The 24,195-nt window shown below is 47.1% G+C and overlaps 1 protein-coding gene across 5 annotated transcripts in view; it reads left to right on the top strand.

The window, feature by feature from the left end:
- The first annotated feature begins 273 nt into the window (after positions 1 to 273).
- VANGL1 (VANGL planar cell polarity protein 1) overlaps positions 274 to 24,195 on the top strand; it is a 37,187-nt gene continuing 13,265 nt past the window's right edge. For 4 of the 5 annotated variants that reach the window (XM_015875114.1, XM_015875104.1, XM_015875084.1 and 1 more), the window contains exons 1-4: positions 274 to 402; positions 5,622 to 5,900; positions 7,007 to 7,133; positions 9,762 to 10,369. In XM_015875114.1, the coding sequence (XP_015730600.1) occupies positions 5,818 to 5,900; positions 7,007 to 7,133; positions 9,762 to 10,369 (818 nt within the window). In that variant the 5' untranslated portion in view covers positions 274 to 402; positions 5,622 to 5,817. Of the gene's footprint in view, positions 403 to 701; positions 1,895 to 5,621; positions 5,901 to 7,006; positions 7,134 to 9,761; positions 10,370 to 24,195 lie in introns of those variants that run through there. The other variant, XM_015875095.2, reaches the window with a different exon arrangement.

Here is a 24,195-nt window from a genome sequence, read left to right as displayed (position 1 = left end):
GCCCCATCCCTGGAGGCATTCAAGGCCAGGCTGGATGTGGCTCTGGGCAGCCTGGTCTGCTGGTTGGTGACCCTGCACACAGCAGGGGGTTGAAACAAGATGATCATTGTGGTCCAGGCTGTTCTATGATTCTCACCTGTGAGTTCACTGTATGAGTTCACTATATTTAAATGGGTGTCCTAGAGAGAGGAGCAACACGCCGGCACAGCAAGGTGATGCTCTGAGGCACGGGGTGCCTGTGGCTGGGCCGGGCCGCGCGGCTGGAGCCGGGGGAGGGACGGGGCGGTGCCGGGCACAGGAAGCGGAAAGCCGCGGCGACTGCGGCCGCCGCCGGGGGAAGGCGGCGGGGCACGGCGGCGGGTCGGTGCCGGCTGAGCGGCATGGGGCGGCGGCGGGACGCAGGTCGGTCGCTCGGTCGGGTGGTCGCTCCGCGTGTCCGTGTGTTTGTGGGGCTGCCGCCCTCCTGTCGCCGCCTCTCCGCCGCCGGGCGGGAGAGGCTCCCGGCGGATGTCTGCGTCTCCGGGGCTGGGCGGCGGGGAGGCCGAGGGGTGAGGGCTGGAGCTGCCCGCTGAGAGCCGCCCGTGGGGAACGGGAGCGGCACGGCCGCAATGCACGGAGAGTGTCCGGCTCGGTTGTCTGCGCTGTGGAACGTGGTTACCTGTAAGCACGTCAATGGGCTGTCCCGGCTTTGAGAAGAGCCGCGGAGCATTTGCAAACGATGTGATGTTTGGAGGGCTCGGTTCTCAGCGTGCTTGGCTGTTCTTCCACGAGGGTGTCTGGCCATAGCCCCGGGACCAGCGTTAGTTTAGCAGTCAGTCGCTACTGTCCTTTAGGTTTGAGTTAGCAGCTGCAGCGTTCTGCTTGTACTATGGATACGTGTACCTGGCAGGGCTGTACTGTCACTGTACTACTTGATAAATCAGCGACTAAGGTATAATTTGCGTGATTGATGACTTGGATGCTGCTTGTGTGTTTCTTACAGTGGGCAGAGGGCATCACCTGACTGATGTGTCCCGCACGGAGCTTCCATACTCATGGAAGTGCTGTGTTGAGGTGGTTTTGTTCAGGCGTTTTTGTTCTCCATTGAGATAACCCCACTAAGTTTTCAGGCCTGCGTTACTGCGTGTTATAGATTAAACACGCAGGTGGGTCGCTTCAATAAACCGAGTGGCTTTGCTTTTCTTTTAGAAAGATCCTTGTCGTGGACTAATGGCTTTCAGCCCAGAGGCTGGGAATTCCCGGGGGTCTGTGAACTGTTTCTAAGGAGCCTGTGAGAGGCAGTGAAGAAAAGAGAACACATCGCTAGAGGGCTTAGATTTGCTGAGTGCTAAGCATTTAGTTTTAGGGTGAGGGGCTTGCAAATCAGGATCCATCACCATAGAGCGAGGGCTCTGGTTAGTTAAAACTAACGGAGAGCCAAGTAGATCAGCATGGGTGAACTTCTGTGCTTCCAGGTTACATTGCTGGACTGGGGGCTGGCTCAGGAAATACAAAAGCGAAAGGTTCCTGTGGCATTGCTCATAGATCTCTCTATGCATGCAGTTGAATGCAGTGAATAACAGGAATACGTTGTAGCTGCCAGAGTCAGCGCTGCCTCTGGAATGTTTCCTGTCTGCCTAGTAATCTTTTAATTATTTCTACTCCTGAAGCCTGATGCTGTCCCTTAGCACGGCCTGATGCTGTCCCTTAGCACGGCTCTTGGGGTTCTGCATGTTTAATCTGTAAAGCTCCATGCAATCATTAGCAGGCATCCTTTGCTCTATAGGCTACTGTAGAAGTGAGGCCTATACAAGGCACACACGTCCTTGTGGGCACTGATGGCTGCTTCTGCTTCTGGATGTGTGTGTAACTCCATATGGTGCTTCTGGATATTTGAAACTCCGTGCACGAATGGGTAAGTCGACTGCAATAGGTTGCAAGTTCTGGACTGGGTAAGAATGAAACTGAACAGGCGAAGGTTTCAAAGCTAGGCTGGGATAGAATTGTTTGCCTCAGCTCCACAGGGGGAAATCCATTGGGAAGGCATGGGATGTAAGAGAGAGCTCTTGTTTGCCTTTGCCTTCTTTGATTTAAAGATGTAACTTGCTCCTTTAAATTTCCCTCGGGCCGGGAGCCAAATTGTGCTGCCTTGAAGATGATCACAAAGCGAACTTCACTGGAAATGGAATTGGGCTCCCAGCATGGAAAATAGTCATTCAAAAGGACTTTTTTTGGGAGATTTATGAGCAAATGAAAAGAGAGAGTTACAATGAGTTGCATAGCTGTGTAGGAGCTGTAATTACAGTGATCCCTTCAATAATACTTGGGGGTAACTATGTTTCTTCCCTGTGGTGCAAGATTCGGCCCTGCTTCTTGCCAGACTGACTGGGGTCCTCGAATCTCCTTTGGGGCCTCCTTAGCATTGTTTCCATCAAGGAGTTCCCAGTCAGATGAAATCAGCAGCTTCCTTCTTTCATCTGTGAGCGAGGGAAAGGCAAAGTGAGAGTCTCGGCCCTACTGGCAGCAGAGTGTGCGCTTGCACAACGTGTTTGTTTGAACAGAGGAGAGATTCCTATCCACCCTCTAGCTGTTTGCCTCTGCCACTCTCCATCGTGGGATTGGCTTTGCTCTTCGGTGCTGTGTGCTGTGAATTGAATCACAGAAAGGACCCGAGACAAAAGTGCGGCAAGGTAGGGAGGGGAGATTACTATGGGTTTTTTTCCCCCTCCTTACAGTGGTGTTGTTTGCTCTCTGAGGATTGTGTTGACACAACTGAGAGTGGTGAACTGTGGTGCGGAGGTGGGAGCTACTTACACCTTCTTTCCTGTCAAAACCCAAGTACGGTGCAGCTGTACCCTGAAGCCAAAGGAGCTTTGTTTCACACGGGGCCAGGTGCTTTGCAAATAGACCATGTTATCTGCAGGAGGTGTGGTGATCTCTTTGAATTAACCGGATTGGGCTACCCATTCACACTTGTTTCTGGATGGATGGGGGCCCCCCATCTCCTCCCCGGCAATCACAGAAGCTTTCTTGGGCTATGACCAGCCCCATTCCTGCCATGATATTGACTAGGAGGTAGGTGCCCTGCTTTGTTTGACTGCTGTGAGTGTACCTGGATCAATTCTCTCTGCAGACTGTGCACCTCCCACTGTGGAGTCTTTGCTTTATCCTACCTGGACTGGGCAGTTTTATTCCCATTCTCCTTGGTGGGAAGAACTGTTCAGCCCCCTGTACATCCTGCAGCTGGGGCCGGGAGGTGGTGCCAAGTTCCTAAGTTCATCACATTGCTTTTGACTGCACTCCAGGAGGTTTAACGTTTTTTGGTGGCCCGGTTGTTGACTTTTCACAGAGCTATGTCAAAACCGTTGCTCTTGTTTGCACAGAAAATGAAAGTTGGCATGATCCAGCCTGCCTCAATGCTCCCATATTAGCCTTAACTGTGAGGCTGCTTCCCATGCCCAGCGCTGCCTTGCTTCTCCCACTGCCAAACTGGATCTGTGTGCTTGTGGTTCCTGTCTAGGAAGCCTGGGCATTTCTCACAGCCATTTCTATCTGCTGAAATACTCTCTGACTTCTCCGGCTCCATCTTCTGTCTGAGATTTGAGGGGGAAAAAAGGTGAAGTAATTGGAGGAAAAGGGCGTGAGTTTAAACCTCCTTCACGGGTTCCTCTATGGCTTTGCTATGTTTGTGATGATGGTTGCTCTCCAGTAATGCCAAAGTGAGTGGATTGATCCCATCATCCTTGTTAACACCTCTTGGATTTGTGAGGTTATTCTTGATTTGCCGCTCCTAGTGCTTACAAGGTCCTTTAGTGCTCATCACAGCCGGTCTAATAGTGCTTTTTGGAGCATGGAGGCTGGGATCTGTCTGAGGTGGAGCTAAAAAGCAGCTTTTCTGAGTCCCATCCTGTTGCTGGAGCCGTACATTCCAGGCTATGTGCAAATCTGGGGAGTTAATGTGTTGCATCATGTCTCCCTGGCTGGGGGATTTTAGTTCCTGTTACAGTCATGATGCTGTATTTCAAACTGTGCCGTGCCTTGGCTTTGTTTTTTGCTGTGCCTGTACAGTCTAAATTCATCATCATTCCCCCCCCCTTCCAAAACCAGGCCTTATGTTTCCATTCTTGTTTGTCCCTTGTAAATTCTCTGCTTCCTTTAAGGAGCTTTTTGAGGCACGATGTTCCCTTGCAGCCTAGGAATTCATGTGTGCAGAGGTTCCCCAACACCACCTCCTTCCTGGGAGCCCTGGTGAGCCCAGGCTTCTGGTAAATGCCTGCAGCTCCACATCATGCTGTGAGCCAAGGGAGCCCTTGGAGCCCAGGCTTGGTTCTTAAGCAGGGTTTATGCATTGCAGAGGGCTCTCTGCTTGCTCATGAGTTGTTCTGGATGTGTTGGTGGAGGAATTCTGGTTGGAAAAGGGAGCCAGCTTAGTATTAGGTTTGGTTTCTGTTGTCGTTCCTCTCTGGGAAGGTAGAAGATGGCAAGCAGTTGTTGACTCTTTTATTGCTAGCAGCTTTCAAAAGTGTTGCAAGCAGAGAGAAACGGAGGGATTTAATGTTAATTAAAGTAGTCTTTTGCCTGCTCTGCCTTCCACATGCCTATAGCCCTCCGTCCTTCTGGTGTTGGCAAAGGACAGCCATCTGACAGGAAGCATGGGAGAGTGCTGCTCCATGCCAAACCCTGCACTGGGACACTATGCTTAAGATTCCCTTAAGACAGGCTGGTCCCTGATTCCTTTGTTTCCCTTCTTGACGAATTCACAATAGAGTTGGGAAGTAGCTGGGCTTCTTTTTTTCCTCTTTCCTCCACAGGGTTCCAAATTCTTGGTGTGTAACTCCTAGGGGCTGTTCTGTTGTCACCATGTTCCCATCCCAAAACAGTCATCTCTCTTCTGCCCTTTGCAGATTGGACTTAAGCTTCTGTTCTGAATGGAATGTGCCACAGGAAACGTTGGCCCATATAAGCCCGTTATGATCTCTAATCAACTCTCCCTGGTGCGATTAGTGTGTGTATATATAGCTATAACTTCTAATAAAATTCAGTTCTTTGAGCCCAAATTAGCTTTGGAGGCGAAGGTTGCAAAGGAAGGGAGGCACTCGCGCTGCCATCGATTGTGTAGTAGCTAATGCTTGTAAAATGGGCACACCTTGCAGCTATGAAAACAAAGCAGGTTCAGACACGGTGGTCTGATCGTTCACAGCATTTCTGCTGCGATAGTCACACACACCCCCGTCCCTTCCCCCAGGAACAAGCAGAGTGTATTGCTGCCATTCTCAGCCTGGTGGTATTTGGGATGTGAGTTATGGGGATGTGGAAGTCAAGTGTAGTATTTGTTCTGGGGTGAGTATCTGTGTTCAGGATGCTCAGTCTTCACCGAGGCTCGAAGCTCTTCTGCTGCTCTTCTGATGCTGCTTCAGTTTCTTGGATAAATATTTCTTGGCTTTCTACCAGCTTATTTAAAGCTCTGCAAATGGGTACGTGTGTCTCCAGTCTGGAAACGGAGATATCAGCTGGGATGAGGTTGCAAACTGGACACAGTGTGATGAGTTGGTGACCTGTGGCCAGGTGGAAAGGGAGTAAGAGAATGAATACAGCATGAATCCTGTTTTGCTTTGCTTAACATGCCTGTTTGTTTTTTCTAGGCCTATCGTGAGGAGCAGAGCTCCCCCAACTCCTGCCCCTGGAAGGACTCCTTGCAAGTGAAGTGCACTTGCTCCCCAAGGACCAGGCCTCACTAATGACTGGGAAGCAAAGAGTACTTAGGAAAGCACTTTTATCACGGACTCCACCTCAGGAGCGCCAGGAACTCGTCTTCTAAACAGAATCCTCGTGGACCCCATGTCTGCTGCAATGGATACAGAATCAACGTATTCGGGATACTCCCACTACTCAGGTCACTCCAAAAAAGCCCACAGACAAGGGTAAGGAAATAGTTATTTTTAATTACTTGCTACTTTAAGCTAGGATGTGTGGAAAAAAATGTTAGCCAGGATGTAATCAATGGGGCTACAGCTCTGCGTGCCGAGGGTCCTCCAGAGGAACCCATTAACAAGATAGGAAGTAATTATGCCATTATTTTAATGACATTCAAACTGTTGATTGTATGCTGGGGTTGCTTGTCGCTAAATAAAAATTGGAGAAGCACCATCTGAAGGAAGAAAATCACTGGACTCTCGCTTTAAAGCGTGAGGGATGAATAGAGTCTCTGGGGAGACGTGTCAGACTTCCTAACTGATACTTGCCACTTGTTTCTATTCTGATACCATTTCTTTATTGTGTAACAATAAGGCTTCCTTTCTTCCCCTCCCCATCCTCCTGACTTCTCTTTGTTGGTGGTGTTTTTTTCTAGCAGGACTTAAGTGGTGCTCGAGTCCACAACAAGTCCTTTATCAGCGTTGATTGGATTTGAAGGCAGGCTTTTGTGAGCTTGAATAGCAAGTCCTCCTTCTGTTTTGGTAGTTCAGTGCCATCAAAAAACCTCTTACTCTAAGACGTCTAATTACTTAGGAAATATGCTCCTTTTTCTTTATTCATTTTCCTTTTTCTTCTTTTTATTGTTTAATCTTCATCATTAGTTTTACATACCAAACTGGTTCCATTTACAGTCTTTGTAACTTAGAACTGAGCTGGTCCGAAATAACTTTGCATTTCAGAAGCAGTTATCCCATGTGGTTGGAAAAAGAATTCTTCCATGGAATCACCTTTGTGCTTGCAGTCCAGTTCTAGAGTAAAAACATCTCGTTTGTCTTTCTTCCCTTTTCCTTTAACATCAGAACGTAGAAAGATGTCTTGTTTCCTTGTATTACCTCTGTGTGTTCCGATGGGACACCTTATTAGAGGCAGAGACCAATTAGTCCCAAATTGAGTCCTTGTTTTATTGCAAATTAAATCAGTGTTGATCAAGAGGTGAGCAAGCATGACTATAACCAATTTCTTAGGGCACCTGCTGCAAGTAAGTTAAAGGTTCCGGGCTGTGCTCCAGAAACTCTTTGGTAACATTCTTCTTCTCTTGCTCTATTTGGAAAAGGAGTCGGGACAGGCACAAATCCCCACGAAGCAAGGATGGCAGTCGGTCTGAGAAGTCTGTCACTATCCAGACACCTCCTGCAGAACCGCTGCTCGGGAATGACGCCTCTCGAACGGAGGAAGGCCAGGTAAGGAGGCAGAGAAGTTAAATGTGGAGCTTGGTTTCTGGAATAGAGCCTGTGACTTCGTCTCACATGAATAAGAAGAGGCATGTTGCTCACGTGCTGTCAGTACGCTACTATGACCTATGGCTGCTGTTTATTCATGCATTACACTAAGTTCTCATCAGTTTTGTCTTTCCTGAGAGCATTATTTTTGACAGCACCAGCGCTGACATGACTTACCCCTGGGGCGCTAATTTGCTTCTGTCTCCAGAGAGAGTTATCTGCCAAGCTCTATAGAAACATGTGTTTCCATCAGCTCACTGTGCAATATTCAGGTCAAGCCTTTCACCTGTATGTATGTTTTTGTCTTGATTTGCATGGGATCGTGGTGTAAAATGTTAGGGCCAGGATTCCCTAATAAGGAAAGGAGGCAAGAAATATAAAGGTTGTGCAAAATAGCTAAGAATTTAGGGGAAAGAACCCTCAAAACTCAAAGCTGATATATCATTATTAATAAGTAAGAAAAGTGTTTATTTTAGATTGCATCTAGGATGGATCCAACACTCTGCTCTAGTAGTTAATGTGAAGGTGCACATTCATTGGCAAAGAATGACTGATGCTGGAAGACAAAGAATACAGGATGTTTCCTTGCTTCCTGGATTGCATTTTTGGTGTGTTTGTTTTTTTTCTATGGGGCTCCACCTTTATTCTTTCAAAACAAAATTGCCAAGTTCTATTCAGATTGCGTATGGTAGCACTTACAACAGCATTCATGTAGCTACAGGTGTACTTACTTCACATACTTTCATTTACTATTTTGTAATCAAGTATTTGTTTTTAAGAGTTCCAGCTATTACTTTGAGTTCTTGACCTGGCCTGAAGGTCGAGGGAGTTGATCCTCCCCCTCTGCTCTTCCCTGGTAAGGCCTCATCTGGAGTATTGTGTCCAGTTCTGGGCTCCCCAGTACAAAAAAGATCTCTTGGAAAGAGTCCAGCAGAGGGCCACAAAGATGGTGAAGGGCCTGGAGCATCTCCCCTGTGAAGAAAGGCTAAGTGAACTGAGTCTGTTTAGCCTTGAGAAAAGAAGACTGAGGGGGGACCTGATCCAGGTCTATAAATATGAGGTGTGGGGGGCAAAGTGGAGAGGCCAGACTCTTTTCAGCCGTGTGTGGAGACAGGACAAGGGAAAACGGACAGAAACTGGAGCATAAGAAGAATTTCTTTATGGTGATGGTGACGGAGCACTGGAACAGGCTGCCCAGGGGGGTTGTGGAATCTCCTTCTCTGGAGATATTCAAGACCTGCCTGGACGCCTACCTGTGTGACCTGGAACAGGGAACCTGCTTTGGCAGGGGGGTTGGACTCAATGATCGCTGCAAGTTCCTTCCAACCCCTACAATTCTGTGAAATATTCTGGCAAATTTTTAGGCCCTTGTTTTCATGCAGACTTCCTTAATGCGTTAAAGTCAAAGGAAATTGAGTTGATAAACGAGGAAGACTTTTCTCCTAGGAAGCAGATTGCCCTAGACTGGATTCAGCTACCTTGTGCCATTTGAGATTTAGACTTGTATTTCCATGTAACTGCATGATTTTGATATTTGTGCCATTTAGAATGGGAGGAACTGTTTGAAGTTGTAAACTAAGACTAGAGTTGCCTGTTTTCTTCCGAGCTGTAGCCTTAAGCTGCTGTGGTGTTTCCATCCCTTCTCTGTTCTGCCAAGCTTCTCAGTCAATCAAAAGGAGGAAATCATGCAGAGCTATTTGATACATAAGCATAAAATACTTGAAGTGCTGAGGTTGTTTTACTGGAGACATGGGCAATAAAAGAAAATGAGACATGATTACTCTTCCATTCAGGAAATCTTACAGTACAGGTATCTCTTCTCTGCTTTGATGAGGAAAAAAAACCCTTAGATTAATTTGAGTTACTGGCTGTTTGTGGTTGGTCTATCTCAAAACCCTACTCCTGTAGGCACGGCAGTGTTGAAGTGCATTGGAAGTTAAATTATCAAAGTTATTCAGAGCAGTTCTTACTGCTTCTGTCCACTGCTCTCTCTAAAAGGTTCTTGAAGACTCTCTTTCCTGTAGCTTTTATAAAGCAGTGAATAGTGTTTAATATTGAAGTGCTGTGGTAAGTAGGAAACTCTGTATGTCTTGCACTCGTGCAGCTCTGTTATGTCTATAGGTATCATGTCTTGTGTATAAAACAATGTCTGTTTCTTTAAAACAAAGTGCTTAGCTCAGCATATGTACTTGCCAAAGTCTGGGAGAAGGTGTAAATCCTATAAATGACCGAGGCTGCAGAAAGAAAGATTTGGGAGGGTGAGAGCAAAAGCAAAATATGCAGTTCTGAATGAGCCTCGAGCTACAAAGGTGTTGGGTGTGAAGCAGCAAAACACGTGCATTGACGTTGTTTGGTACCTATTTGTGTGAAGGACCAGGAGTCTTCTTGGGCATGAGTCACTTCAACAGCAGCTGTGAGTCAAACGCTGAAATGGAACTTTCCTTTCCAGGTGATTCTGTGATGCACTACAGAATTCATGGGCTGGCAGAGCGCTCGTCCTTGGTTTTTCACGTGGGACCTGATTATTATTAGGGTTAATGATAACCCAATTGTTTCACTATTGTTTTTGTTTCTTTTTTCCTCTCTTAGGATGACAATTGGGGTGAGACCACAACAGCAATCACAGGTACCTCTGAGCACAGCATTTCCCAGGAAGACATAGCCAGGATCAGTAAGGATCTGGAGGACAGTGTTGGCTTGGACTGCAAACGTTACCTGGGTTTAACAGTGGCAGCTGTTCTCGGACTCCTCGTCTTCCTTACCCCCATCGCCTTCATTCTTTTGCCCCAGATCCTGTGGCGGGATGATCTGGAGCCGTGTGGTACTGTCTGTGAGGGACTGTTCATCTCTGTGGCATTTAAACTCCTCATTCTTCTGATTGGGACCTGGGCTCTGTTTTTCCGCCAGCCCAAGGCAGACATACCGAGGGTGTTTGTATTCCGGGCCCTCTTGTTGGTCCTCATCTTCCTGTTTGTGTTTTCCTACTGGCTTTTTTATGGCGTTCGCATCTTGGACTCCAAGGACACCAACTACCAAGGAATAGTGCAGTATGCAGTGTCTCTGGTGGATGCACTGCTCTTCATTCATTACCTGGCCATTGTCCTGCTAGAGCTACGGCAGCTGCAGCCCATGTTTACTGTCAAGGTTGTTCGTTCAACAGATGGAGAATCGCGATACTACAGCTTGGGGCACTTGAGGTAGGTACAAGCCACTGGTGTCCAGTGGTGTAGATAAATGCGGCTGTGCCATAGCTGCAAGCATCGACTGCATTTGTTTATGTGGTGTCGCCTGTTTCTGAATTTTCCCCACAGAGGAATCCTAGTCTCTTGAATGCTACCAAATCGGGTTTGGTTGTCCTTGCTTCAGAAACCTGAATAAACATCCCTTGAGTGAGACCGAGAATGAAAAGTGCTGATAGCTCAATTTTAGGTTGGTCACTGGGCTAAGCCCAATAATGTACTTATTTAAAGGCCTTCTCTGCCTTCTTGCTGGAGTAAAGATGAGAGGCTTCCTCATGTAGCTGAGGCTAGTTAGTGCTCTGTGGTTGCATGGACCAGATGCCCTCTGACAGCACATCAGAGCATCACTCTTCAGAGCCTCCTGACTGGCCAGCAAGTTCCTTGCATTCACATGGCAAGGGCTGAAGGAAATAAGCAAGAAAACATTCAGCAAATTAATGTGCTAAAATGCAGGACGCATCTTGTCTGTCCTTCCCTGCACAGTCAGGAGCTGTGGAGGAAACCCGAATAAACATCCCTTGCATCAGACTGAGTGCTGCCATTCAGATCCTGTGTGAGGTGCTGGCAACTGATTGAAATGTTTGCTTTCAGGTGTTTGAGCTTTGGCACCCGTTTTTGTGACAAGTGGGGGCTACCTTGAAGGGTGAGGCATGTAGCTGCATGGTGGGATGCTTTCAGTGGCCTGGGACTCTCTGTTCTTTCTGACTGTGTTTTTGCATTGGCTTGAGGGGAGACTTCTTCTGAAGCAGCCTTAGTGCAGCCAGAACTTTCCAGCAGCTTGAATGCTGAATGAGTACTGGGACACATGTAGATACAGGCTATTTGTTTGTTTGTGCTTTTGTTGTGTTCTTGTGGTACTATACTGCACCTGGTTTGGTCCCGATTCATGATGGTACCTGCTCATTTTGTCATTTATGTTGACCAGCTTGATGGGTCAGATGTATCTAGGAGTGTTTGAGGGCTGTGCAGTCTGCAGGTGTTATGCATGCCTGCTTCAGCCTTTCTCCTGGGGTTAATGCTTCATTCCACAGAGATACAAGAAAGAACGGGTATCTCAGTCTCCTTAGTTGCTGTGTCATGTGAAGATGTCTAGAGATCTTCATGCCTGTGCCCTGTTGGCTCTGAAGCCGATTCCCTAGACTGTATGCGTGCTTAAACAGCTGCTCCACTTATCTTGTCCAGACCCCTGTGGCATGCATATTTATTGCAGATGGAGAGATTAGTGTCTGCTGCTTTAAGTGGATGTAGGAACAGTCTCCAGTTATTAGCTTTGCAATGGAATTGCTTTGAAGCAGATTTAGTGGTTGAAGCTCAAGTCTGGGAGTTGACTCCTGGATACTGATCCTGGCTTAACAGAAAGGCCTGTGGCCTCCTGGACACCACTGGTTTTCCTTTGTAAAATGTGTGGCAGAGTCCCTTTTTTCTAATGGAAGCACTCCAGTTGCTTAATCCAAAGGTCAGCTTTGGAGTTTAAAAAGCAGAGTAATCTCTGCTGATTTGCTTTTTTCTTCTATTTCTTTCTTCCTTTCTTTTTAAACTTATGAATTCCTCTGTGGTGGGTGGCAGATCCAGGGCAGCTTTTTCATTTAAAGTGGAGGGAGATGGAGGGAGCAATCAAAGAGCTCCCTTGTACTGTGGCTTTGTGTCTTGGCATTGCCCATGGCTCTCATAGAAGTGAACTGTGCCTGGAGAATTCAGTATTTACATGTGTATGACTACGTATTTGCACCAAGTGCAGGTTTGACTTGGGTTTGATGGTCGGATGGTATATACTGTTGATTTGTGTTTGGAGGGATTCAGATCCTCCTTCTGCTGAAGTCTACCTGTCTGTCTTTAACCATGTGTAGTTGAAATGCTATTCCATGGTGTGAACCGATGATTGAGTACCTCGTAGGAAGGCAGGGCCAACTCATGGAAGTCAGGTGCATGCTGTGCACCTGAGTGACCAGAAGAGATGGAGCCAGGATCCACCCCTTCTTTCATATTTGTTGGCAAGCACTGAATCCGATCCATGCAAAATGTAGATGTTTTAGCAGCATCTGTGTTGGAGAGGAGAATCTTGCCAATCATGTCTAAGAATGGTAAGCTAGTGCTGCTTTTTCCCGAGCTTCTGGCAGCTGTTTAACATGTTTTTGAGCTTGTGTTGTTTTTAACAACCTCACTAATGTAGAGGTAAGACTTTGAAGATCTGATTAGAAGCCAAGCGTGTCACAGACGAGGAAGAACACATTCTCCCTCCATTTCTCCATTTTGCAGAATGCAAGAGAGGAGAGTTATTTTGTGTGCAGATGGCACAAGCAGCTGGACTTGATATGAAGCATGACCCCAGTGTGATAAGCACTAGGATAAATGGCTGAAATTCGTGTTTCCATCTTCAAACAGCTTAGGATTGCAAGGTGTTTGTGCAAAACGAGAAATTTGGCAAGTCAGACACCCTTGTAGCATTATCTTGCAAAGTGTCTGTGAAGGCTCTTACATGCTTGTCCATAAAATGTCATGGAGGGCTGCCTTCTACACCTGGCTGGTTTGCTCTACTGCAACGTGAGGCCTGATGGAAGAGATGTGCAAAGGTGATGTGTTAGAAGGACTGAAGAAGTTGCCCCGTGGGTGTGCTGGAGAGATGGTCATGGCTATGATGGAGTATGTGCACGCTACTTGTTGCTGCCAATGGGCTTTTTCTGTTTACTGTTATAAATGCTTGCCTCACCCCAACCCTTTTAAAGGGGTCATAGATAGGTTGTGGCCTACTGCCTGGAAGGAGGAAGCATGCTTCAACAGGCACGGTAATCTGATTGCCTTCTGAAATCAAAACATTGTTGCTTTGGTCTATTCTTTTGTCCTCTCTGTGCACCCAAGCACCTCAGGATTGTGGTCCATGGAGTCTTCCATCCTCAGCAGTCCAACAGGCTCCAGAGGCTGGTAGTGAGAAGACTCTTAGGACATCTTGTACACTTCTGCTTCATTGAGTCGCCCTGAATTGTTTTCATGGTAAAAATGTTGGTATCTTCTCAGTCAAATGTGCAGGTTTTCAAATTCTGCCTCTTCTCTAATGTGGCTGAGAGCTGCTAAGTGTGAGGAAACTGGGAGAGACAGGAAGAAAACGACAGCTTAGCTGCTCTTTTGTAAACCCATGGGTTTTGCTAGGTAGAGTATGGACTGGATTTTCCACCCTTCTTGGCTCCAACCACAGTTAAGAAGTTGAATATGCTGAGTTTGATATTCCATTCCACCCCTGAGGGCCCTGAGTCCAGGAGGGTAAGCGTATCTGGGAGTAGTTCCCCAAATTCATATTGTAATTAACCTATTAATAGACCGCCTTGGTCCCACCTCCAGCACTTTGGCTACAACTTTTCTTTTGGGAGACTTTAGCTGCCAAAATGAGCGTTCCCTTTGGCAGTGACTCAGGGTTTGGCGGGTGGAGGTAAAAATTAAATTGGAGTCCCCACGAACAGAGCGCCAAGTCTCAACTTACTGACTGCTCCGCTGCTCCTAGTAGGAGGGGTTGCCATGCAGGGGGAATGCTTTATGGGGGTATGGACGGACAAAGAGGTGAGAAGAGAGAGTAGATGTGGGAAGTAAAGCCTGAGAAAACGTAGGAGAGGTTGGGTGGGGATGCTGGCGAGACTTTTGGAAGCAAGATCAAAGGGAGCAAAGGTGGGGAAGAGTGACTGTAGATAAGTTCCCCGTTGAAAGGCTGATTGCTTTGCTGTTATTGGGACATGGATGACATTTATCATCCGTAATTCAGTTCATATTGGATAGCTTAGAAATAACGTAGATAGGGCGTTGCTGGAGGAAACCCTCCTCTTCAAGTGCTGGACACAGTCCTTTTCTCTCCAGCGAATAGCCCTAGAGCTTTGCTGGTCTGGACAACTCAGGAAAGTGACTAACTTCAAACATGCACGGTAATTAGTGATCCTACGCATAGACCACAGAATGTGGCTCTGTTGTACTCTTGGTTTTCTGGGGTTAGAAATGTCTGTGAGTGGGTTTTTCTCCTCTCTGCAGTACTAGTATGAGGAGCATGGCCATGATAGTTGGGAGCTGTCAAGTTAGGAAGTTATGAGCTTTCCATACAGCTTCAGTGTCAGGACACAGCTTTTGCAGACTGAAATGAGCTGGTTGATGTTTCTGGTTGATGTTTCTCATCCATATAATCAAGAGAAGCTTAGTGCTGAGAAGTAATGGAAAATGTCTGTTAGAGCATCGTCCATCCTTGTGTTCACCGTCTGTATTTGGATGATTATTTGCTGAGTTGTGGTTTGAAAATACAAGAAGAGAGCAGATGCTTCCTTGAAGCAGGTGTATGTCTCCGAAGAGCCTTCACCTTCCCTGCAAGGAGTCAGCCATATCTTATTGAGAAATCTTGTGGCTTGTACAGGCTCACAAAGCAAAATAGATGCAGAAGTATATTTTGGAAGGGGAGCCTGTCTCTTGGCTGAACTGAGGCAGAGGAGCAGCTGTTCCATAGGTGGTGCATGAACCCTTACATTCAGTGCAAAGCAAAGCTGAAAACAGAATTGTGTGGTTGAAAGCGATGCTTCTCCAAGGTTGGCATTCTGGTATCTGTTGAACCTACTGATTACAAAAGTGATTTCTAGGCTCATTATTTATAGGTCTGTGTGCACCCCTTTGCACCACCAGGGCAGTTTTCCCTAGTAAGGGGATTAAAGACTGGGAAGAAGCTTCTTCACCTTCAGCAGCTAGGTGTTGTCCCCCTTATCAAGGGTGAAATTCTTCTCATTAGTAAAACCTGGTTAGCATTTTAGCTCTTTCCTGGAGTTGCATGAACACTTATTATGTTTTATATGTTATGTTTATATATATACTATATTATGTTTATATAGTAGTATATAATACTACTCTTATACTATCAGCTAAATACTCTTAGCTGGCCCTCTTTTGTCTTTCAACCCTTACTGTTATCCATAGGGATAAACACTATAATGAGAGAGATTGAGGTGATGAATTTGTATCTTGTTCCGTAGCAAAACATCTTATTAACTGTGCCTTGATTACAGGAGCTCCCTTACAGCATTGTGTTCCACAAACAGGTTACTTTGCAGAGCAGTTCTGTCACCAGATCCTCTAGCCCAGGTGTGTCCAACCTGCAGCCTGTAGGCCCTGTGAGGCCTGGCCCAGACTGCAGTGCAGCCCACTTTCTGTTTTGATACAGAAAATAGTGCCTGATTTGTTGCTATGTTGGCCCACAACATCAAAGGTGGATGTTGGTGGTGGTGTGGCAGTAGAGGTTGAGTCTTCCCACCAATATTCTGTTACATGTCGTTGCTGTGTGACAGATGGCAGCAGAGGGGCAGTCCATCAGAATGGCGTCTGGCATGGGAGTGATTTCCATGCAAAGCACCCTGATGAGCATTTGTTTGACTGTCTTTCTCCTCCGCTTTCACCCAACATGATGACTACCAGCCTTAAGTACTCTCTCCTCCCAAGAAGTTCTGGCTAAATGGGTGTTAATTGCATCCTCAAGTGTGAAGTAACCGAAGAAACCTGACTATGCTCCAAAGCAGCTTCTTTAGCACCGACAAAGAGAGGTGTCAGACATGACCTCCAAGCCAGTGTCCCTAGCAGCATTTCACATAACTGGGTGTTTACAACCGCCTTTTTGTGGTTTTTAGCCCAGCCTATTTTCTTCAAGGCAGGGCTGAATCCCTACGCTTTAATTCCTGTGCTTGAATAACTTGCCTCCAGGAGAATGGTGCCACCAAGTGCGATTTGCCTGTTTGCTGTGAGGGTACTGGTGGAACTGCAGAAGCAAATTCTCCCTCAGCCTCTGTAATACTGCCTGCTGTTCCCTGCAGAGCAGAAGGGAAGTCTGCTTTGATGCTGGGGTTGAGTTATAGCAGCGGTGCCTCTGTTTTATGAGGGCCTGTCTGATGGTGCGCGGGGTGTGTTGTCAGCAGAGATCAGCGAGGACTTCTTACTTGGGTCAGAGCAACAGCTCATTAAGAGGATGTTTATTTGTGACAGTAGTGAACAGCAGGCTCCAGTAGTGCCAGATGCTTCTCATTAGATGTGGGGTTGGAAATCTGGGATGGACCATCAGTATCTCTGACTGCGTGCACTGCTCATCTGGGAACTTCTGATGCGGTGAAGTCTGACAGGGCTCTGTTTTTCTTGAAGGGAGCATGCTTTCCCAGCCTCTTGTCTCTGTGCACGCTTTTCAGAAAGCTTTAGATACAGCTTTATACGGAGAGCTGTTCTTCACATTGATAAAGATGGCAGCTCAAGAGACTGAAGGATCCACAGTCATCTTGCTATCCCTCCCTTCTTGTTTGATCTTGGCTGCCTTGCTTGCTTTTTTGTACATCCCTCCTCTGTGCACGCGGGGAGCCTTATGTGAGGTGCTGCGGTAATACAGGGTTGTATTTCACAAGCCCCAGGTGTGCCAATAAAATAACAACATAAATACGAACCCTCACAAACTCCTGGGCTGGTGCTTTTCAGAACAAACCAAGCTGCATTTACGCTACCCATGCACACAAGCTGTGCTGCGTCTTTCTGCACGAGGAGCTTGGAGTTGGGCATGGTAGAACACAGCTCAGGTAAGGATCGTGTTCTGCTCCTGTGAATGCACCAAGAAGCAGTAGCTGGTAGCTCGGGGTCATTGCTGCACCCTGGAGCGCTCTCGCATTTTTGGAATAGTTAATACTTTAAACGTTTACAAGCATGCTTGTAAGCAGAGGGTTCATAGTCAATTATTAATTCCCTTGGTCTGTACAGTAGTACAGTATGACTTGCTGTAATGGGGAGTTGTTGGGTTAGTCCTTCTGATGAATGATGAGGATGGAAATGCCACTGGTTTCATCTGCGGGGTTGGATTTTTTCTCTTGTTGGTTTGTCTTTCAAAACTTGCAGTGTCCAGCAGTACAACAGCAGGCTGTCCAGCCTACCCTCTAACTAAGGCATTTGCCATGTAATTTCTTCACCCCCCTGCTGCCTCTGCCCTCCAAGTCGCCAGTGTGTACCACCCACGGAGACAGATGGTCTCCCTAAGCTGCTGAACAAATTTTGTGGCCACGAAGATACTTTTATCTTCAAATGCAAGAGAAAAAAACATAAGAATCCACCCCCTCAACCCTTAACAGCCGTTTTTTTGTGTGTGGTGAATGGTGAAATTCTGCAAAGGAATATGCCCTTTGGGGGAAAGGAGGAGGCATCGTTTCTGTTTAAAGTGCAAGAAATTAAGGATTTACAGTTCTCCTACAGCAGAAACCAAACAATGTTTAAGAAAACTGGAAACTACCTACCCTGAAGGAATAGGGAAGAGTTAATAAGGAGTTGGGTGGTAAATGAAGATTCTTTGGCCACAAATCTGGGGGCAGCACTTTCACATCTAACTCGATTCCCCCTCCAGCAGTCACCCTTATAAGCGTACCTCTAAGCTTAAATTTTGCTCGCACGGTTTAGATCAAGTTGTGTCTTTGGCTGCTGTTTTTGGGAGAGCCATTCTGGCAGACTGTCGTGGAAGGAATGACTTAAACTGCAATGTGAAGGCTGCTGGCTTCTTTGTGTTCCCTAAAAATCAAAGGTTAGTGAAGGGATCGGGTTAGAGATGCTCAGCCTGGAATCATGGATCGTGTTCCCGCAGCATTTGCAGAATCTCTGGGTGCTGCTGGCTTTAAAACGAGAAGCTTTGCTTGGGCAGAGCTGTGGATTGGATCAGATGTTCCTTCATGTGCAGGGTTTTGCTGGTGCCCTGGTGAGCCACTCCATCTACCCTTGAAAAGTCCCGTTGTTGCACTGGTTTTGCTGCCAGTAGAAGCTTTGAATGCTTTCTTTCTGTTGTTTGCTTGGAATTAAAATTGCATTTCTTAGCTTTCATTGAAAAGGAAGAAAAGAAAGAAAGTACTTTGTAACTATTAATGTAACTTGAAGAATTCCTGTATAGTATATGCAGGATGTCTGTAAGCTCTGGCCTTTCATGTTGCATGCTCAAGCTTTAAATTATCTTCTGGAAATGCATCTCTTACAAACTTCTTGCTGTACGTGATGGTTCCTGCGTTCTTAGTTAATCTTTTTAGAGGCTCGTGCTAACCAGAGGCATAGTGTCCGTGAGTGATGGGGAGAGGAGACACAGCGCTGCTGCAGATACATCAGTACCAGGGAGTGGGAGCAGTAATCCAGGGCACTGTGTGCAGCTGCTGCAAGGTTTCTGGGTGCTTTAGGAGTGGGCACACTGTATCTGCATGCAGTGAAACAGCTGGGGGCCAGGGTCACATCCCCCTGTGCCTTAGGACTTGTTCAAAACTCCTACAGTCCTAAGTGCAACTTCAGGTGTGTACACACTTCTAAAAGAGGTCAAGCTTCCCTCAAACACTTCATCTATGCTTTTCAAAGATGAACTGTGAACTCAAAAGCTGATGCTGTTATCTAATACAGCCTGATGGGTGTGAGGAAGAAAGAGGAGGCAATTAGTTTTCTTTCTTTAAAACTATTATGTTTTGTGCTAAAATATATATAAATATATATAGCTCTATAGTTTGTGTTTATGGAGGGAGTTTTTGAGGGGAGTAAACTCTTCGAAAGGGCTGACAATAGCAGGACAATGGGAAATGGTTTTAAGTTAAAAGAGGGAAGATTTAGGTTGGATGTTAGGGGGAAGTTCTTTACTAGGAGAGTGGTTAGGCCCTGGAACAGGCTGCCCAGGGAGGTTGTGGATGCCCCGTCCTTGGAGGTGTTCAAGACCAGGTTGGACGGGGCCCTGGGCAACCTGATCTAGTAAATGTGTATGTTTGGTGGCCCTGCCAGGCAGGGGGGTTGGAACTACATGATCCTTGAGGTCCCTTCCAACCTGGGTCATTCTGTGATTCTGTGATGGGTCATTTGGTCCAGCTCAACTTCTTCAGTCTTCTTAATCATCCTAATGCGCAAAGACTTGAGTTGGCAGAAGTTGTGAGATCAGCTTTAGCCATGTCTGTGGATTGGTCACCAGCCTGTGTAGAGTTGGGTATATGGCCAAGGGGAGCTACTTGGGCTGCAGCTGGGGAAGCCTTGCTGTACCTCTGTCTGTTGGGTATCCTAACCCATAGCAGGGATGCTGTGCAGATTGGCTCACAGGGACAACACGGCAGCATCTTCCTCTAGTCATCTTTTCACTGAAGTTGTCCCCACATGCTCTTTTCTCTCTGCTCTCCTTCCCAGCCTTTCCAATTTGTTCAATAGATAAAGGAAGCCTTTCACAGCTTTGGTTTTGCGTCGATGTGAGCAGCCAGTAGCTGTTTCTCTTTTTCCCCTAAATAAGCAAGTCTGTATTCTCGCTGGCTCCCTCGAGGACACCCCACCACTCTGCAGAACTGTGGCATAGAAACCGGCTGCTCGCTGTGTTGGCAGCATGTTCTGAAAAGCCAATTCTCAGCTGGGGCTGTGATCCCTGTGCTGCTGCTGCTGTCAGGATCCAATTCAGCCACCGTTGGCCTCTGAGGGCATGGGATTGGGTTTGAGATGCCAAGGTAGTGCCTTCATCTGTCTGAATGGTCAAATGGGATAGAAGAATCCAGCTTGAGAGCTGTTAGGGTATTTCACGAGGCTGTTAGTGTCTGAAAAGAGCAGCCTGAACACTGCTGCTGTCTGTGGGCTACACCACATGGTTTTGCACGTTGAGGGAGTGCTTGAAGCTCCCCAGGCACACTGTTCCCCCTGCGGAGAGACCTTAGCAAGGAGGTTGAGAGTGGTTTGCCTTGTGGCCCACACTCCTGGCAGCTGGCTGCTGTGGGAGGAGCTCAGTCCTTCACAAGGTGCCCTTTCACATGTAGCCCTGCAGCCGTCCTGCCGCATGCTCATGGTGGGGGTGAGGTAAGGGCTGCAATGTACCTTTGCCACATACTGACAAATTGCCCTTTGCTTTTCTGTAAGGGGCCTGGAAGGACAAACTCCTGGTTACCTGAGCTGACTCTGTGCCATCAGGCATCTTAAAATCGCAGGCAGTGAACCCCAGCATGACTTTGGACTCAGCAAGGGCTGCAGCCTTTCCTTTCGCATGGAAAAAGTGGTTGCTGCATCTGATTGGAAGTTGCTCTTGTGCTTCAGGCCCTCCTTTGTTTCTAAAACCCGTGTGAAGTTTTTGCTGCTTATCTTTTATGTTTGCTGGATGTCAAGACAGGGCTAACAGGTCTCCCTGTGATTGTGCCTTCCTCATTACTGTGTCCTGTGGTTTGCTTGCTGTGATACCAAGGAAAGGAAGAGGTGTAGTGCTAGTGCTGTCAGCCCAGCACAGTGACTTGCTTTTCCCAGTGAATCATCTTAACTGGGCCTTGAAACTTGCCACTAAAGGTGACTGGGGAAAAAAATGCTTGTGTTCTAAAGACCAGTTAACTTGCTGAAATATCAGGCTAGAAAGCCTCTGAGAAGGAGATTGCAGTGGGAGCATGCCTGTGGGTTTACTGGGTTTTTATAGCTGCTTGCTCAAACTTAGCACTCCGTACTTCTGTAGCAGCATCTTCTGAGCTCTGGCCTGGGAATACTTTTATAGGGCTCTTCAGGGAGGTATTAAATAAGGAGCTTGGTTGGGTCATATCATTTAAAGGAGCAGACTCTTTTTCTAAAAAGCTCAATCATACCCTTGTATAAAACCCCACGTTTTTAAAAATTCCTCGATTCCTCGATGCCTGCTCCTTAGGGGAGTGAGAGCTGTGCCTGCCTTCCTCCTGCCTGAGCCCAGTGGAGACTTCAGTTGTGGTTGCCTGACAAGAGAATGTGGTTTTCCTGTTCCTAGGGGCTGCGGTCTTGTTCTCCCAGCTATACCAGGCTGAAATGCCACTGTAGTTATGGTGATCAAAAGGTATTTTTCTGCTTGGCTTGGTTGGTGCAGCTGCTGAAGGAGTTCCTTGTCTTGGCATCTCTGTGTGGCATCTCATCGCAGAGGGAGTAAGGAGACCTCAGCAACTTGCTGTGGATGGACCTGATGCAGCTGTGAGCTGAATGCAGCCCATAAGATAACGCTGACTGTGCATGGTGGATTGCTCTCTGCAGTTCTTGCTCAGCTTCTTGTTGAGGTGCCAGAGCTTCCCAACTGGCCGTGGCATGTATTTAGCATGCCCAGAGACCTTGGCTTGTTTTGATGCCGTGTGTATGTTTTGCAGCACTTAAAAAAAGGTTCGGAGGAGATGAGTCTGTGTTGGGAGCCATTTAGTGAAATAACCCTGGGCTCGCTCAGCCCTCAATTAGTCCAGCACTAATCTCTGACTCTCCCTTTGGATTTTGCCTCCATAGCACGGTAAGGAAGTCTTTGCTCTGGTAGCAAACATCTTATTTCTTTCTAGGTGTGTGTTTAGGTCTGTATCTGCTGCAACACTGTGAGGTAACAGTAGGTAGCAGAGCCATGGCAAGCTGCCTTCCTATAGCTCAGCAAGCAACACGTGAAGCTTCTAAAACCCCATCAGTGACAGCACTGCAGTCTTTTGTGTATGATGGCAACTTTGAGCATAGAGGTGTGACTTTAATCTCTTTTTTCACCACTCCCCTTCTTACTGTCCATCTTCCCAGCACTACAGAAGACTCAGCACTATTTTTCCAGGAAGTAGCAGCTTCTAAGCTGGTATTCTGATAATGTGAGCAGGCTTCCTTGTGCTCTCTGTATAGCACTGGCTTGGTTGCCTGGAAATGGAAACAAGCAACTTCAGCATTGATGTTGTTATGTCAGGGAAGGCAAATACAAAGCCAAAATGGCCTCTGAGTGAGCCGACACAGTGTCGAGACCTCAGATACCAAAATCCCATGTAGCAACAAGTACTCGAGCAGGTTGCACATGACTTATCTTTTGACAGGGCAAAGCTGGCGGTTGTTGTTGTGCTTTTGTGTCACGTAGTCCCCTCCTCCATTTCCTTGGAGATCCCACAGAAGTTAATTCATTGCTTTTTGTTAAGGACTCGGTCTCTCTCTGCTGCCAAATGCCGCTGAGGTGTGCAGCACCGCTGCCGGATCTGCTTGTTTGCTTTCCCTGCTGGCAGCGTGCTTTGACACGGCCCTTCTTCAAGAGGAGAAGAATGAAGTTAATAAAACAAATGATTTCAAACCCCTTTCAAACTGCACAAATCACAAAGCAACAAAAGTAGGATTTTACTGCTGCTGCCTTTACAAGGCCGTGGTCCTGCGCGAGAGGTCTTTTCTATGTCACAGGTTTTCAAGTCTCAACTGTTGCCTGAAAATGCTTTTCACATCCTGATCTGCCTTTTTGGGCTCTGGTGTTTTGTTGCTGTGCCTGAATGACATTTGGCTGCCAGATGCTTTTTGCAGGACATAAGGAAGGTCCTTGCTTTGGCCATCCCTAAACGGACAGTCTGGTATTGAAACTTTCTGTTCCTTTTCCTCCCACCTCTCCCCATTCTTTTGAAATCATGCATACAAGAGGCCTTCATCTGTGGAAGGCAGAATGGATGCAGTGGGTGGATGTGGTGCTCAGCTCCTCCTGAGACACTTCTGCAGGGAAAGGCCTCCGAGTGCGGGCTGTGGGCCAGCTGCCAGTTCCCATTGCTGGCGGAGCTGGTGTGTGGGTGGGGAGGAGGCTGCCACCAAAGCACCTTGTTTGCTGTGGCAGCAGAGGGTCTGGCCTGCTGTGGAAAAATCACAAAGAACTGCATTTTGCTGGAGGCCCAAGGCTTCCTCAGCTCACTTCTGGGGGCTGTTGTGGGTGTGCAAGTGCACTGGGTCCCTCAGCTGTGCCAGGGATGGGCACATCACTTGTAGGGTTGCTTGCTGCTGTGCAGCTCCCACCTGCAGCAGGGTGAGGTTTCCCCTTGATGTGGGTGAGAAGGTTGAGCGACGCTGCCCAGAAGGCTCTGATTCAGCCTTCCCTTCACCCTGGCTTATTATGGTCACCCTTCTAATTTTCTCAGCCACAACACCTTCTCTTTAATTCTTCTTTTCTTTAAAAGAGAGTTTGGAGAGGCCCAGTCCAGCTGTCCCCCTCACCTGGTGGGCATGTGATGGATTGAATGGGAGCCAGAGATTTCCTAAATGTGGGAAACTGCACCAGTAGGAAATAACGTGGCTTTAATATTCAGGGCAGCGACGGCTGAGCTTTGTAACGTAACAGCTTGGTTGTGTTTGGATTCTGGGCATGTGTGTGCTACTGAGCCAGAGGGGTAGGTAAGTCACTGAGGGGTAGGAACAACTGGTGTCATTGTGATAACAGCCTCTGTGGGGCACAGGGAAAATATGTATGCATTAAAGCGCATGATTCTCTCCTGTGCCCCCAGCAGAGCCAGCTGGCCAGTGGAGCACCTCCCAAACATTTCCACTGCTGCCACTGATGTCCCAGCGCTGTCTGAAACCAGTGCCCTGCACTGGCAGGGTCTAACTGTTCTTGTTTTTACCTTCTTGTTTCCGAATGTTACATCAAGTTTCACCTTTCTTCCTGGGAAACAGACATGGAAGAACTCTGTGGGGTTTGAGTGCAGGCAGAAGGGGAAATACATGTTATTTCTTTAGTGAAGTCTTGTTTTGGAGCTGCAACAAATCCACAGTAGGAATCAGGAGTTTGGCAGGGAAAAATAAACTGGCTGTGGGTTGGGGCTGTCCACCTGCAGGTGTTTGTTAAAGGAAGATTATTTCCCTGATTAAACAGTGGCTTTCATTACATATCAGTAGCCGAGTGCTTAAAGGGAATTGCTTTTAATATACCTGATATGAGATGATATTTAGAACTGGTATCTGAAGAATAAAGCTCCCAGAGGATGCAGTAGTTAGTGTGGTGGGGTGCTCTGCACCTGTCCTAAAGATGGAATTTGCTTTAAAGCCTCAACTGATCATCTTAAAAGTATACAGCT

Source organism: Coturnix japonica, chromosome 1, assembly GCF_001577835.2.
Source record: "Coturnix japonica isolate 7356 chromosome 1, Coturnix japonica 2.1, whole genome shotgun sequence".
NCBI classification, from domain to species: Eukaryota; Metazoa; Chordata; class Aves; order Galliformes; family Phasianidae; genus Coturnix; species Coturnix japonica.
Note: the sequence above shows the minus strand (reverse complement) of the source record. Positions and strands in the feature narration are given on the sequence as shown.